Consider the following 17,864-nt stretch of genomic DNA (forward strand, 5'->3'; position numbering starts at 1 on the left):
TCCCATCATGCCTTGTGTTCCAGTGTTGTCCCGGCAACTGCCCCCCCTGTGACCAGAGCTGTGGTCGTACTCTGGGATGCCGAAACCACAAGTGTCCCTCGGTCTGTCACCAAGGTAACGACAAACACAACAGCCGTGGAATCTCATTCACAAGTTTTATTCTTCTTATTTACATGTAGTGATTTAACAAACAAAAGAGAAAAAAAATCAAACTGCTCAACAGCCTTTTAATAGTAGACAGTTATTATTAATAATCAGTAATGATCGGATTGAACCTTAAATTAAAACCAGGTCCCTGTAGCAACAAAACTACTTCTCCTTTGGTTTTAATGGTGGCTGACTCACAGAAAAGCTCCTAAAATAAATAGTAGAAGAAGAAGCACAAACAGAAGAGGAAGCAAAAGAAGAAGAACCAGAAGAAGTATAAAAATTTTATGAAGAGAATGACACTGCCGATGAAACATGGAAAAACAAAGAAGAGGCGAAGAGCAGGGAAGGTGGAGTCTCACGTGATGCAGCTGTGTCAAAGCTGCTGAAATTAATAGCAGAAGAAGAAGAAGAACAAACAGAAGAGGAAGCAAATGAAGAAACACAAGGAAAAAAAGAAGAATCACAAGAAGAAGAAGAATCAAAAGACAATTCTTGATTATTTTATTTATTTTATTCTCTTATTTATTGTTTTTATGTATTTATCTTACTTTTACTCATGTCCTTGTTTTCCAGTGTGTTTTTTAATCCTTGCTTCATCTCTGTGACTTTAGTTCATCTGTGGGTTGTTGCAAAGTGCTATATAAAGAAAGTACATATACAACATTTACAATTCACAAGGAGAAGGAGAATCTGAAGAAGAAAAAGGCAAAATGAAAGAACCTCAACAAGAAGAGGAAACAGAAGAAGAAGAACAGAAAGAAGACGACGGTCAACCTTCCTCCAGATCTTTAACCGAAGAATCCACTGATACCTGCAGCTTTTCTTCTTTGAAGCTGCTGTTTGTTCCAAGTGAGACCAGATGTCTGTTATGAAACAACCACCGTGGGAAACCTGGACGTCACATCACATCCACGTCAGCCCGATAGGTTGTGATGTTTAGATGAAGTCACAGCTGGATGAGGGCGAAAGGTCAAACTCTGTAAAATCACAACACCTACTCAGGACTGTGTGTGTGTGTGTGTGTGTGTGTGTGTGTGTGTGTGTGTGTGTGTGCGCGCGCCCACGCTGACATTTCTTCCAGTTGAGTTGAACAGCACACACACACACACACACATGAGAGTGTGTGTTTGGGAAAACGTTGACCTCTGCTTCCTGCTGAACATCATTAATCCTCTTTAACAAAAACGTGTGCGTTGTTTGCAGAGTGACAGATAGTTTCCTGTGTCCTTTGTTCCCTGATTGGACGATAAAGGAAAATTTATGCGTCCGCCGCGCCTCGTGGTTGGCTGAATAGATTAAAGTAAATTTATTTGTTCTCCTGCGTGCTGATTGGCTGCTCTGACCTTTCAGGGGAGGCGAGAGAGAGAAGGTCAGATAACGCTGAGAGGCTTTAGATTGGACTGAGGACACGTCCCGCTTTGTCCCCTCGCCTCTTCGTGGTGTCAACAGGTTGAGGTGGAGCTTGGAGATGGAAATGAGGGTCCTCACAAATAGTTAAAATGTGTCTCAGTGTGTGTGAGCTTTGACCAACTTCCCAGGGGCCCCAGGCTTTAGCGCAAGGTTGTTCCCAGCTGATTCATGTAAAATCAGGTCCTAGCTAACAGTAGCTCTGGGATTAGCTACTGTTGGATTAGAATAAATCATTACTTAAATCACTTTACGTTGGGAGATTCTTGTTACGTGTTAATGCTAATGCTAACTGCTAGCTAACTCAACATTAGTTGTATGTTTCAGGGGTGTCCAAGCAGAAGTTGCATTTACTACGTTCCCCTCCCCACTTGTTCCACTTACTTCTTGTAGTATCTTTGTTGGAGAGGCTTCACTTGATAAAGACAGACCAGACTTCGTTCCCTCTGTGTGTCCTCCTTATCCAAATCGTCCATCCAGTGAGTGAGAGTGTAGGGTGTGTACTACACACACTGTGTGTAGTGTAGTTTTTACTGTTCATTAACAATGAATCTTTTTTTCTTTCTTGTTTTTTTCTTGTTTTACTCATTTATTCCTAAAATTCAGTTTAGTGCCACAGGAAAGAAAGAAACGCAGGAACCAGCTATTAATCATTGCAGCTCTGTTGAAGTCCCAATTAAGGGCTGTTAACCTTGAGCCTGTAGCTAATTACTCCTTATTACTGTTTAATTACGCCTATTAAGATTTAGATTCAGTTCAAGGTAACATTCAGATGTCTTGTTCGGTCGCAGCATCGCTACAAAGAGAAAATAAATCTCTGATATTTTAGACAAACACATAAAAATGAGAACATCTTCTGTTCCTCTTACTCCTGTTGGTTTATAACTGAATGTGACATCAGCTGAACTCCAGGTTTTTATCAGTAGCTGCCGACTTATCTGCTGCTAAACACTGAGTTATTTTAATGAGAGTGTCGACTGACAAAACACACAGTCATCAAATTCACACCAAGAAGAATGTAGCTGGCGTGACCGGATGAACAGAGCGTTTAAAGCACCGCAGGGTGTCGTCATGGTGAAAAACATTTTAAATCTGTTTATTAGAAAGAGAGTTTTGTCTTAATGTGAGAGACTGATGAACACAAATGATAATAATAAGAAGAAGAATTAAATGAAGGAGAAGCTTTACCAGGTTTAGGAAGAAACCACCTCCATCTGTTCTCATCACACAGAAGAAATACTTGAGATTAATTTCTCACTAGAACCTTCTCCTCTTTTCAAGGAGTCCTATATTGTATCTGGATATAAACTGAATGAATTCCATCTATGTTTTTTTATTTTCTAATACCTCACATGTGAAAATAATCTGCCTGTTTCTCTCCATTACCCTTCTTCTCTATCTTGTGATGTTCACAATTATCCAACTAGAAGAAGAAATGATCTCCATCTTCCATTCTGTCGTACATCCAGATGCCCAATATTGTTTCACCTTTAAAGGCCACAAATTTTGGACTACCCTAACTTTGTCTTCCCGAAGTCCAGTTTAAAAAGTTTCTCATTTAGTCCTGACCTCTGACTTTGACGTTTTCATTCTGATGTGCTCCTTCTGTTTACTCTCTTGTTTTATACCTTTCCATGTTATTCTATGTAGCGTATCATTGGATTTCTTGTTTTTCTCTACCCTCTGATCAACCATTAATATTTATTCTCAGATGCTAGAGGGCCTTGTATGAGACCGTTTCCCCTCCGTCCCAGCACTGAATTCTAAGCTATTCATTGTTTGTGTTTCCTTTTTTAAAAATATAGTGCAAATAAATAAACTAAACTAAAATAAGTGATGATAACAGCAACATGGAAGAGCTACCTCCGTCCATACACTAGACATATAAAGATAACTGGACTGGTGGTGGTTTAGGGTTCAAACAGGAACATCTGTGGGTGGTTATCATCAGAAAGGTACATGAGTGGAGTCTGTTAACAACCAGAGACTCACCTGTAGTTTTGATCCTGGGACTCTAATTAACCATTATATGTCACAGACTATTGGAGAATCAGCATTTGAGTATATGCTTTGTGTGAGGTGAGATGAGACAGTACATGTACATGTACATTTCAGATGAGCAGCACCCACAGACGTGAAGCGGGATGAACTGCCTTCAAGAAACTCTTGTCTCGTTCCTCTTGTCCCAGCTTTATATATATTTTTATTTTTTATGGACATACCATGACCTGGATGACTGAGAACCTTCAATGTTACACCAACAATCATATTAAATTCTGTTTGTGGGAAATATACGAGAGAGTTTGGGTTAAAAACAAAAAATCTATTGAATTTTGTTTTGCTTCATAAAACCCTTGAACCAGAGTCTGGGACCAGAGGACAAACATCCTCTCCTTCAGTTATGTCCCTTATAATAACTGAATGTGTCCTTCAGGTAGCTGTTACCCGTGTCCAGAGTCAGTGGAGGTCCGGTGTACCTGTGGTTCCTCCGTCCTGGTCGTCCCATGTGGTCGAGAGAGGAACACCAGACCACCACGCTGTAAAGAAGCCTGCAGGTAAACTACTCCTCCAGCTCCAACAACACAAAGTTGTTGAGTTGTTTTCAGTTGTTGTTGAGTTGAAACTGTTGAAGGTTTTTCATTCTGTCCGGAGTCTGATTAGAGATTAAACATGAAGTAGATTTAATCTGATTCAATTTATTAACAGTTTGACAGCTCCGGTATTAATTAAATTAGTTAAATGAGGCTTTCAGGAAGCATCTGAGGTTAAGAGGCGTTCACTGACCCACTCCACCAGGTTTAACATACGTCGTCTGTACAGTAAATGTCACTAAGTGTAAGTTGGTGTCCTCAGGTGTCCTCCGTCCTGCCACCACCCGACCAGAGAGCCCCACCGCTGCCACCCCGGGCCCTGCCCCCCCTGTAAACAGCCCTGCCTGCTGCCGCTGCCCGGCTGCAGCCACACATGTCCAGAGCCCTGCCACGACATGGTGCTGGTCAGATCCCAGCAGGTGAGCAACACTTCTGTCCGTCTCTGGGCCCAGAGCCAGGTTTAGATGGTGGGACGTCCCCGTCTCACAGGACACAGGACCCCATTAAATATGTAAAATGTAGAAACCACTCGTTAGAGAGACGGACGAAAATCATCGAAAACCACTTAGAGTCAGGACGTTTACAAACACATGAAAAAAACAGACTATAACTGGACGACTTAAGTGCATGTAAACACGTTACTCAAATCAGAGAGTAAAAGAGCTGTACTATTATCCATCTGGTTGTTGTTTGAAATGCGGTCTGACACATGAACGACCTGTTTATTATATGACGTAAAAGGTCAACCAGAAAGCGAGCTGTATTAACCCTCTGAAAAGACACATATCGCCACCTAGTGTGCAGGAGGAGGACATATTCCCATCAGTTATTCGATTTTCTTGCGCTGCATGTGAATTGGGACAAGGACTTAGTCAGGAAGTGGAATTTTGAGCATAGCTCCATTAAACTCTGCATGTAAACGCACTGAATGTTGTGTTTTTGAAACTAGAGAGGACTTTTTCTCCAACACAGAGTGTACAGTGAAACTTAATATAGTTTTCTTTAGCTGACACAAACTCTAAATAGTGGTGGTATTTCCAGGTGGAAAATGTACTCTCTCCTCCCTCCATTGTTGTGTCTCTGTGTGGTGTAACATGTGATTGCTCCTCATACTGAAAATGTGACTTGTCGCATATATGACGTCACTTCCACAAGAAGAAAGCAAAATTCTATCTTTTTACTAAGGAAAATGGGAAAAATATTACCACACAGTAGCTCGGATAAGTAACTTTAATCTGATTACTGGCTTGGAAATAGTAACGCATTAAATTACTGGTTACTGATCAGATTATAGTAATGTTACCAACATCACTGGACCTAAATAGGAGTTTTGATTTGCAAAAAAGCTGGAATAATAGAGTATAAAGTTAGCCTAAAAGCTGCCTCCTTCTGTCTAAAGATAATAAAACCCACCCTTTAATCTAATTAATACCCAATTAACTTAATATGCTCTTTGAGTAAAGGAAGACCCAACCACTGTACCTTCCTGGAGGTATGGCTACTTATTTCCTGATTCAGTTTGATTAGATTAATTTAGATATGTTTTATTTTTGAAACATTTTTACTTGTCTTTAGTTTCAGAGGTTCGCCTCCATCTTCTCCTTCTAGTTTCTCATCTTTCACGTCTCTTTGCTTTACTTCAGTTCCTCTCCGTCCTCAGACTTTTTAAATCCTGACGCTGCTTGTGTCCTGATCTGGATCTCATTCACATGGATGCAGGAGGTGACATTTATGTTAAAAACCTTCAGAGGATTTTATGAAGGTTTATTTTTCAAACACAACCCGAGTTTAACATTTCCACTTTCTCTCCAATAATCCTCCGGGGAATATTTAACTTTTACTGATAACTTCAGATTCAAACTGAGTGCTGTGGGAAAATAGATGCCGTATGTTTTCATTAACGTCTTATCCCTGTCATCAGTTATGTTGAGCCATGTTTCCTGTTTCCTGTGGCGATGTTGTGTTTCAGGTCCAGTTAGCCGGTCCGTGGGAGCAGCCGTCGGAGCCAGCGTTTGTGAAGAAAGCTCTGCCCTGCCCTCCATGCCAAGTACCAATACCAACGTAGGTCTGACACAGATTACATTCACTAATAATCATACCCAGCAATAAGCCAGCTCCAGGAAATGAAGGCTGCACACACTTGTCACACACAGGCCGAGAGGTGCTTTGGTCCCGTCGTGGATCATTAGAGCTGAGATTAGAAAACACTGCGCCTGCTGTGTCTGCACATAACAGTTGTTATTGTTGCCGCCTGCAGCTCTGTGAAAACCAGCATCGACCATCTGTGTGAATGTGGAGACACAAACATCAGAGTGACTTTCAGATGGTTCGTCTATCTTTGTGGGGACCAGCTGTGAAACATGACACTGGGGTTCCACTAAAAAACAGAACAATGTAGATTTGATAACAAGACGTATCATAGAATGGTATCTTTATTATCAACGTACTAGTACAGTGAAATAGATAGATAGATTACTTTATTCATCCCCGAAAGTAAATTAGATGGAAATGCAGATGGAGCAAACGCAGTAGATGCCTAGAGTCCAAAAAATACTGAGATAAACTTAAGTTTAAAAAAAACTTGAAATACTATTTACAAATGTGCACTCTGCAGCTGAGAACTGAGAAAACGATAATTATAGGCAGGAACTGGCATGTTCCAAAGTACAGATAGAAGATTACACAGTGGGTGATAATAAATATTGCACTCAATTTTTCGTACTTTGTGCAGGTCTTAAATTTAACCCAGAATGGAAAATTTGAAAAAGTTTCACTTGTTCAAACCTGTATAAACCATGATAATCCATCTCATCTCTGTCCCAGTGGTTTGTCGTTTTTCCACTTTACCTTTTGATTGACTCTGCACAATGACTTTACAGTTGAATCCGATCTTAAAGCAGTTCTCCAGCATAAATATGTCCAAGTAAGGACTAAGATGTTTAGGAATTTAGGAATCATTTTCAGTCAGAATCAGGGCACCACTCCATCTGGGTTTTATTATGGGAAAGAAAATACCTCTACACACAGCTGGTTGGTCCTCCATCCAATGTTTATGATTGTTTATGGTCGATGCTGGTATACTACACTATAAAGTCAGCTCAAACCACCTGATTGGTCCAGTTTAATGGTTTCTGGACTCTAGAGTGAAATTCCCCAACTTAAACTTAAAGAGGACAGGAGAAACATAAAGTGATGTAAAACATGGTAAAAAAAAAAATAAATAAAAAATAAAAAAAAAACTTTTAGAACAGACTTAAAAGAAAAAAAAATCCTCAAAACAGAAAACACAGAAAGTATCATAAAAGGACTCGGTGATGAGTAGCTCCTTCATTCTTTGGCCTCTTCTTCTACCTCCATTTGAGGTTCTGCTTAGAACCATCTTCAGATCCAACAGATTCTTCTTCAGGAGGTGGAGTCAGTGGTGAATGATGGAGATGAACACCACTCTAAGAGACAGAACAGCAACGTAGCCACACCAAGATTTAACAGAGAAACATAAATGGAAGGATTTTGAAATTCTTTTCTCCATCGGGGCTAAAACTTAAATATTGTCAGACTAATGCAGCTGCAGCCTCCACCTGTCTCCGCTGTAAAACATCTGGCAGACTCAGGCTCAGCTGATATGACATGAATTCATATGAAACCACAACAACAGGACTGAAACAAGAGGCTACATGGATGTGGAGGAATGAATGAATGAAAGTAATCAGAGCTGAATGGAGTTAAATGTAAATGAATAACAGAGTTCCTCTGTTTGTCTTTCAGGAGCTGTTTTGGAGAACATGAGGTGAGAACCAGTCACTTTCCTCCTCCTTCATCTTTCATTCAGTTTTTTCACTCGTTCATCTTCAGTCATTCACACAAACCGTAGCACAACAAACTCCACGTATCCGGTTTTAGATTTATCACTTCATCACTTTCCCCCCTCCACATCTCTTTTTATCCATCCACCGCTCCCTACCTCATACCCTTCCTCCTCTTGCTGTTTTCTTTTTCATCCATCATTAGTTTCTCCTCCTCATTCTCTCTCCATCCTCTCTGCCATTCTCTGTCTTTTATTTGTCTGTTTTCTCAGTCCAGATTGTGGTATAGATCCAAAAACTGTTAAAAAAAGGCATCTGGATCTGGAGTGTATGTCTTTATTTCTGATCCCATTATTCTCTCCTTCACCAGTGACTGTTCTTCCTGGGCTCACATTAAAATACACTTAGAAAATACAAATAACATCTTCATACAAAAACAAAACCAACGGTTATAATAATAATAATGATAATAATCATAATAATAATATTAATAACAATAAATAAGTAATGGAGTAATAACTGACTTTATTCTTAACAAAGTCTCAAAAAAGTAGGTAAAAGGAAAAAAGACATAAAAACAAACAGCCATTTCTAATCAATTCACTCAGTCATCCCAAGAATCAACTAGTATCTCATCTCTGACAAATTCCACAGATTGACTGTTTCTGGACGTTAGTTGAACCAGTTCCTGATGGTTTCACCCCCAGTTTCTATTTAAACCTCTTTAAACGTCCTCCAGTCTCTTAGAGCTGAAGAATCTGCTCAGATGAAACGTCTCCATTAAAACCTCTACACGTCCAGATGACTTTTATTTGTGCTTCATTGAGTCTGGTTTCCTCTACCTCTCTTCCTCAACGTCAGACACAATCACCTCATTTAGAAGCAAACTCAAACCCCACCTCTTCTAGATCTGCTTCAACATCTGACCCCTCCCTCATCCACCCTCACCCACCCCACTGTACTGTGTTCTCTGTTTTGTATTTGTCTTCTTCTCCTCTCTGGATACTTGGAAAAGCTCATGATGTATAATAATTGTTGTTGTTGTGTGTTTCCTTCAGGTCAGCCCGGTGCCGTGTCATCGCCAGGGTCGGTTCTCCTGTAAAAGACCATGTGGTCGACCTCTGACCTGCGGCAACCACGACTGTAGCAGGGAGTGTCACCTGGTTACCGGTGGCAACAAGGTCAGGACCCACCAAAGCATGGGACGAGGATTCAGACTAGCAAACAACCTACGTCCTGTCAGGGTGTAATGAGGCTTGTGGTGGGATGGAGACGTTAATGACAGTTTATTCAACAGTAACTGATATTCTTCAGTTTCACACAAGTTTAATGAGACACAACACTGAGACCTGGAACGTAACAGAAGTTGACTCTATTTATTCAGAAATAATTATAATAATTTCATTGAAACTTTGCAGCAGAGAGCGTTAACAGGAACAGAGGAGCATTTAAAAGATGACAACTAGAAGGAACAGAGATGAAACAACTATAAAATAAAAACTGTTGCTCTGATGTTAGAACAGAACCTTCATCTGAAGATTCAGCTTTAACTCGCTCTGGGAGACAAAAAACAAATGAAATGTTATAAAATCCATGAATACAAGTTAATGAAAACCGGTAATTCAGCAGCATGAGACCAATCATCACATGTTTTCTAATAGTTCGGTTCCCTCTCATAATGTTCCTGTTGTTTTAGGGCAAAGAAGGAGAATATTTACATTTAATTAATTATTCTTTAAAAAAAAATAAATGTCTTCACATAAATAAATATAATTGTGTCTTTTTATTCCTAGGTCTCAGTTGTGTTCACGTCTCTGAATAAAACAGACGATGAACTAGGAACAGAAGTTATTTTCATTGAAAGTAATTTTCACACTTTGCAAATAATAGTCGAGATGTCTGCAAAGATTTGGACTGTTCCATTTTAAACCAGTTTAAAGTGTTTTTTATTATTCTGAGCTGTCAGGACATTTCTGATGTTTTCTGATATCAGGTCGTATCTCTAAAGGTTCTTAGAGCAAAGAGCTGCTCCTAGGGGATGAATCCTAATGTAATTCAATTAGAATGGCGAGCTGTTCCTAGATGGAGGTAAAGATGAAAGGTTCCTAATGAATGTTCTGCAGTGAGATGTGTTGAGAGCAGGGAGGAGGACTTTAAGAGGCTTAGAGAGGAGAACTTGGTGGAAAGAAGAGGCAGGAGAGATATTCTCCAAACACTGAATGAACCCAATGCTGCAGACTTAATGTTTAGGATGTTTAGGATCAATGAGCTGATGAAGACTCTCTCCTCAGATCAGACTCCTTCAGTCTGAGTTAGGACCAGGTCACTGATCAATAACCCTTTTCTCTCTTTCTCTTCCACAGTGTGAGGTGTGTGAGGAGGGCTGCTGTAAGCCCCGCCCCACAGGATGCCCCCACCCGTGCCCCCGCCCCTGTCATCCTGGTAACTGCCCCCCCTGCAGCCAGATGATCCGCCAACGCTGCCACTGCAAGATCAGCATCCTCTACCTCGAGTGCACGTCAGTACCAGCCCTCAGCCCTCCTCAACTTAAACTATTATATTATTAATAATAATAATAATAATAATAATAATAATTAATTTTAGTTTAATCCAGATCAGGTCAACAGTGGAGGAATTACAGCAGGTTGTAGATGTGCCTCTCACTTTGAAAAGGACCAAAACTAATGAGACAAATTAACAATCATGAATCAAATTTTAACATTTTAATATTTGTTGCAAATCCCTCGGAGTCTTTCACAGCCTGAAGTCTGGAACACGTAGACATGACCAGACGCTGGGTTTCATCCCTGGTAATGCTCCACTGTAGGTACATAAAAACGAAGGCAGATGAACTGGAACTGAGTACGTCTGTGTGAATAAAAAAGTATTCTAATGGAATATTTGGAAATTCTAAATTTCAACCCTAGATTTTTGTAGGACGTTAGAAAACTGTTTTACTTTTTGGAAATTTTTAATTTTTAATGTTCCTGTATTAAATCTAGATGAATGAATGTCTCATATCTGGTTCCTGGTCTCATATCTGGTTCCTGGTCCTTAAACTAATGTAAACATGTATTTGTCACATTAGAACATCATCACATTAGAAACATTAGGCACAACTTGTGTTACTTCCTTCATGGTTCCTAGAATCATTGTTCTCATGAGGAGTACCATTGTTAGACCTTTGTAGATTAAGCTATTTTTAAACATCTTGCTGGAGGCTCTAAATATGAAGCAGAGTTGGTCGTTTTCAGAGTGTTATCAGATCCCCCAATAATTAGGATAAAGTTTAAGGATAGTATCACCTCTACATCCATATCAGCAGGTAGAAGAATGTGGCTGGTGGAAGTGGACGTCCCTATTTGCCCCCAAAGCTTCTCTGAGGCTTAAGACGGACCTTACGCTGTAAATTAAATTAAGTGAAATTAAATTCTGCTTGGAGCTGTTTGATTAGTTACGTATCTAAATTAAAGACATTAGAGGAAAACTTAAGGTGAGAAGTAGGATTTTATAGGGAATAATGGAATTTAACCGGAAGCCAGTGGAGCTGATGGTATGTGGCTCATGTGGGGGTGGGGGGTTCTGGTGATGATACATGAATGGATTTATCTGGTAAAATAGATGAAGGCAGAAACACTTTAATTGGACCAATTATAGGAGGCAATTAGAGGAGTTGTTTCCACGGCAACGTCTCTGAAGAGCACTTTGCATCAGTTCAATGATGAATCAGTGGCAGTTTTTATTAAACTCTGGGACAAACCTGGAAACCGGTCAATAAATATTATACAGCTGTGTTACAGATACGAGCATCATAAAAGAGAACTATTGAAGATCTAAATCATTTTTGTTCGTCATTTTATTAAATAGAAACATTCTCGTAATTTCCCTGTTCTTTTTTTGCGCTAAAACACGTGGAAAAAGGAGCTGTTATTACTTCTAGGTTATTATTCTGTTGTGTTACAGGTCCGGTCCACTTTAGATCAGATTAGGCTGACTAGGCTGTTTTCTATTTGAAATGTCCTGTCTTAAACCAGGTTAATTAATTTAATCATTTAAAAAAATGCTAACCTGAACTGAAGTATTTTCAGTCATGATTAATATATTAAATTCTGAAAAGTCTTGATTATTATTAAATTGGATTATTTACCATTAAACAAATGAAGGCCAAGTTTTGCTATGTATATATATTTAAATGATATTTACATTTAAATGAATGGATTTTTTGTTCTCTAGGATCTGTTTTAGTTTGATTTTCTCAGATGTTATGGATAAATAGTCATATTTTAGTTACAAGATTTAAAGAATGTTTGAACATTTTTGATTTAATTCTAGTCACACTGTAGCTATTTATATCTTTCACAGTTTAAGTCAATGTTGTCAACTTTTAATTGTTACATTTAGTCAAACAGACACTAGAAACATTAATTTTATAGGTTTCCTTTAGACTAAACGTTTAGTCCTCGGTCCAGATTAAACCCTCTAGTGGGCTGCTGTTTGGTCCACGGGCCGCATGTTTGTGATCTAAATAGTTGATTTAGTCATTTAAACTTTCAGTAGTTTTTAGACGTTTTCCAGTTTCGATTCATAAACTTTATACTGAAATACGTCCACATTGAGTCCATGTTGACAGGAAGTCTCTGGTCTGGATCTGAGCCAGTGAAAACATTCATTAAATGCTCATTAAACATTTAATTAACACCAGAACGGTCTCTATCAGCCTCTGACCTTCACACTGTAAAGGCTGGTGAAGCTTTTCTCTAGATGAGGGGGAGACGTCACTGATTGGTCAACTAATGAGAATAGTGATACAGAGAGTGATACAGTAGAAATACAGCCTGAAACACTTTTATCAGAATCCAACAAAATTAAATAGATGGTGGTTACTTGTTTATTCTTGGTTCTGTGAATTCCAGCTGACGAATTACCTGCAATTATGGCTGTGCCCATATCCACAATTTTCAAATTGATTGTTTTTGATCAATAAAGAATCTGTAAGGTTAACTTTCCACAGTTAGGAAGAGCTACTATTAGCTGAGAGGCTAGGAAGAGCTACTATTAGCTGAGAGGCTAGAAAGAGTTACTGATAGCTCAGAGGCTAAGAAGAGCTACTATTAGCTGAGATGCTAGGAAGAGCGATTAGCTGGGTGGCTAGGAAGAGCTACTATTAACTGAGAGGTTAAGAAGAGCTACTATTAGCTAGTAGCCCATCCTAGCATCCAAGCAGAGGCTAGGAGGAGCTACTGTTAGCTACATATCCGTAAATGAGTGATGTCAGGGCCGTGCAGAGACCTCTGGAGGGGCAAGGGCTCACATTTTAAGCACCAAACTGGTTGAATATTCATTCATTCAATATTGATGAAGAATGTAAGATAGAATCACAACATAGTACATCATCGTTCATATCCCAATACTCCAAATTTGTGTTAGAGAGCAGAAGTAGTCTTTACCTTTCAGAGCCTCACACAGCTCCTTTTGTTTTTCTTTCAACCTCCTCTCCCTACAGAATGAGATATGATTGATAAGTTACAATCTGATGCACACACACACACGCACACACACACACACACACACACACACACACAGTGACATTTCACACCTTTCTTAAGAATTACACTGTAGCTGAAATGTTTCTGTCTGATTATATGAAGGTGTCTGATCTATTATTTAATTAGTGTGGGACAGATTCTGCAGCATCAAATAAAAGCATCTTAACGGCTCTGGTTCAGTTTCATCTCATTTTATTCTTATTTGATTAATAAACATGTGGCCAACGACTGACCACGCTTGTCTTTCTACAGGAAGTTAACATCAGCTGCTGAGAAGTTGAAGGTCGAGTTGGGCTCCTGCAACAACCAGTGTCCTAAAGAGGTACACACTCTGAACATTATTGTACACTGACGGTACCAACTAATGTAATGTGACCACAATACTGGGGTTCTCTGTTGTGTGTCTGATATATGTCTGTTTGTATGTTAATGTTATCTGGCCAATATCTTGTCTGTTAAAAGTTTTAAATATCCTCCTATTCCTAAATAAAAAGAGCGAATCAGCATTTAAAGGATTCTTAGTTTAAAATGACTAAATGTACGTGATGTAAATACTGTGAAATAAACTAAACTACACTAAAAACAACACAAAATCAAACACAAGTCAGCCCAACATTCACTCTACTCCTAAAAGGAACGAACTCTTCATACCAGCAGGCGGCAGCAGATATTCAAAAGAGGAAACAGAAAGAGCTACTGTTAGCTGGGAGGCTACTATTAACTGGGAAGCTAGGAAGAGCTACGATTAGCCTGGAAGCGTGGGAAGAGCTACTATTCCCTGAGAGGCTATGAAGAGCTACTGTTAGCCTTGAAACTAGGAAGAGCTACTATTTGCTGGGAAGCTAGGAGGCTAAGAAAAGCTACTATTAGCTGGGAGGCTAGGGAGCTATGACGAGCTACTATTAGTCTGGAAGGCTAAGAAGAGCTACTGGTCACTGGGAGGCTAGAAAGCGCTATTAGCTGTGAGACTAAGAAGAGGTACTATTTACTGGGAAGCTAAGAGGCTAAGAAAAACTCTTTTAGGCGAGAGGCTTGGATGCCTCGAAGTGCTTCTATTAGCTGGAAGGCTAAGAAGAGCTGAGAAGCTGCAGACATGTCTGACTGGAGCTAACGGCTAAGGAAAAATGACCAAACCTGTTGATGGTCCACCACAGATCATCAGCTCTTTATCTGGAGCCCAGTGCATCATGGGACGTGTTCATCAGAGTGTAGAAGTGGAGTCGCCTGCCTCCTTTTACCATGTGACAACACTTTGTTCCACTATTTCATCCAGTCCGTTGTGTTTTACTTTCACCTGGGAACAATTTAGCTTTTTCATTCTGGCACTGACACACACACACACGCAATGGCACACACACACAGACATATTTATCTTTTTAATATGTCATTTCTTCCATTTAATGTATATTTCCTTTTATTTTTCCGGTGTTGGAGGATCAGGGCTAATTGCTGCTGCTAGTAGGACCAGTAGCACATATTTCTTGTCTCCGCCTTCGATGCCTGTTGGTCGTAGACCTGCTGGAGCCTCCGTTGGGTCTTTTGTAATATTTCCACCAAATGCTTCTTCAAACACTTCTTCCCAGAACGTTTCCAGACAGACTTTTCCAAACAGCCCTCAGTCAGACGTTAGCTTGAACTGTGTTGGTTTGTGCTCGCGTCAGAAAACTGTTTTCATTCGTTGTGCAGGAACATTAAAACTAAAAGCCAACACACACAAACAGTGAGCAGGAATGAGAAACATGTGGAGTAGCTGCAGCACACATGACCGAACCAGACCGGGTCTACACATCATTACAACACGAGGTGTCAGGAGTTAGACCCGTCCCACCGTCGGCTCCTCTTCATTGGCAGCCCGGAGCTACCAGATGGTTGGTTCCAGTCTGGGAGCCCGACCTTCACAGAGGACACACACTTTAAAATTCAGGCCAGCGCTTCTCAGCCAATCAGATGACGGAGATTTATGATCCATGGCAATGTGTCCGTACGACTCAGGGAGGGCTCTGACTACGACCAGGAATCACACGCATGTTGGAATCAGTCACGGTATTTATATCAGATTATTTAATATAGCGAATTATATACTGTAGAAACCGTACTGAAACCGTATATTATATCTAATGTATATTATATATCTATATATTATTTAAAACAACACAAGTCGACTCAGTCAGAGAAGATTAAAACATCTGCCTCCATACAAGTAACAACACAATAAGACAACACAGGTCCTTCCTTCCTTCCTTCCTGACTTATTGACTTATTTCCTTCCTTCCCCTTTTCTTCCTGTCCTTCCTTCCTTCCTTCCTTCCTTCCTTCCTTCCTTCCTTCCTTCCTTCCTCCATCCTAGTTGTAGCTAGTAGTCAGATGTGGCTCAGGTGAACCAGTTCTTATAGTCTTGTTCCTATACGTCTACAGTAGTTTGCTGATCTGGTTCCTATTGGTCTATAGCAGTAGAGATGAAGGTCTGGTTTCCATGGTTCTGTGGGGGCAGAGAGCTGCCTGTGAAGCTCTGATCAGACCAGAGCTTCCAGGAAAAGATTCCTGATCAAAGCCAGAGTTTGTTTTCACTCGTTTAACTGGTCGCTTCATGTTTCTCGTGGAGAAACCAAACCCTGAGCTGTCAGTATGTGGCCTCTGTGGGGTTTTCCTTCCTCCATCTGCTCGTTCCCCTGAAATCTCTCTGGTTTCTGTGACTGGAGAAAAAAACATACTTTAACTCAGTCCATGATTTAGGAGCACGACGCCGTGATTCCTCAAAACATCTTATCTTCAACCTCCAGCTCAGTGTGAACTCAGAGGACTGACTACTCCAACAAAAATCATACGACACCTGGGAAGAAATTATGGAAAAATGGAAAATTATGATGAAGCATTGAAGGAGCTGTTCACAAAAACCAAAGAGCAAATTAAAGCTCTGCTGGAGCAAAGTCAATTCTGTTACTCTTAAATAAAATCATCAACTTCTGAGCAAGTGAATGCACAACTTGATCAAATTATTAAAGAAATTAAAACCGTGACTTCTGAAGTAGTAAAACTTTCAGAAACTTCTATGTGCGGATGGAACAGCTTCAAGAAGGAAGTCCCTTCAATAACAACGTCCAAGACCGTGATGGTGACTTATAACTGTACTACACAGATAAAGAACCTTGGTACAAAGGTTGGAAGTCATTAAAAATGACCATGATCATGGGAAAACACTATTTGATTCAGAAACAGACTCTGAATCTGGTCTACTGCCTCACAGTGAGGTGAGTTATCATAAGGGCTGGGTATCATTTAAAACTTTTCCATACTAGTACCGATACCGGTACCCTTAAAACGATACCAATGCCACTTGGGTATTTCATTCAATTCTTTCAAAAGATTTTTACACAAATACATTTTGAAAGTTTTCAAATTACTGATTTTTTTATTGAATAACTACAAACCTGTTCAACAAAGTATTATTTGGGCTTGTGCTCCTCATCAAACCCAGAGTATCCGTGATAATTACGTAAAAATTAGCACACAAAGCTTCCAGCTACAACATGCTGAACACAATTTATAATAATAATAATCTTGACACATTTTATGGATTTACTAGTACCGTAAGGAGTGTAGTACAGCTGATACTTTCAAGTGCACACAAAACAAAACAAAGTACTGTTGTTGTGGTGTTAGACCAATCACACAACACACTGAACAAAAGAACGCTTGTGGTGATGGGCTACAAGAAAAAACGATAGGAACAGTCATGTTTTCTACATCTGGTAGAAAAAGAACCAATTGCAGTAATGATTTGACAGGTGCAGTTGCGATACTACTTGGTACTGGGTTGTTTCTTAAAAGGTATCGAGTGCCGATGCACGGCCCTAGTTATTCAGTCCTCCGTGTCCTCTGCTCTTTTAAGGGGTGATCATATCAAGTTGATGTTTCCAACCTATAGGACCCATCGACAACCTTCACAACTGTACTTTACAGTACAGCCCCATGACTGGTGGGAGGTAGCTAACGCTTAGGCATCCATTTAGTTTACCACTATCCTGTGACCTCAATGGACAAAAATGTCCAACAACTGCTACAAAAATCTACCTGACTGATTTTTTTCTGCTTTTTTCTGCATAAACCACTGAAATCACTTCAGAAAATTACAAAAAATCAATCATTCTGAGAATTTTAACCCTTTTTTTTTAACCCATCCCAGCTCACCATATTAGTTTTTATTACTTTCTGTATCAGATTTAAAATTGTGTAGTGCGGCAAGAGAAGATGCCCGTGTTTTTGAAAAAGAGTGCATATATGACTTTGAATCCACCACAGACACACACACACTTTAAAATATCTGCTAAACTCAGTAACACAAACACTGTGTTAACACACTAAAAATG

General features: G+C 39.7%; 1 protein-coding gene across 1 annotated transcript in view; it reads left to right on the plus strand.

The window, feature by feature from the left end:
* nfxl1 (nuclear transcription factor, X-box binding-like 1) overlaps positions 1–17,864 on the plus strand; it is an 86,772-nt gene that overhangs the window by 66,957 nt on the left and 1,951 nt on the right. Inside the window, exons 14-21 of the mRNA XM_047585825.1 lie at positions 24–114; positions 3,992–4,112; positions 4,411–4,567; positions 6,118–6,209; positions 7,914–7,935; positions 9,010–9,132; positions 10,315–10,469; positions 13,750–13,819. Coding sequence (XP_047441781.1) covers positions 24–114; positions 3,992–4,112; positions 4,411–4,567; positions 6,118–6,209; positions 7,914–7,935; positions 9,010–9,132; positions 10,315–10,469; positions 13,750–13,819 — 831 coding nt within the window. The remainder of the gene's footprint in view (positions 1–23; positions 115–3,991; positions 4,113–4,410; positions 4,568–6,117; positions 6,210–7,913; positions 7,936–9,009; positions 9,133–10,314; positions 10,470–13,749; positions 13,820–17,864) is intronic.

The sequence above is a fragment of the Mugil cephalus genome, chromosome 1 (genome assembly GCF_022458985.1).
Source record: "Mugil cephalus isolate CIBA_MC_2020 chromosome 1, CIBA_Mcephalus_1.1, whole genome shotgun sequence".
Classification (NCBI taxonomy): domain Eukaryota; kingdom Metazoa; phylum Chordata; class Actinopteri; order Mugiliformes; family Mugilidae; genus Mugil; species Mugil cephalus.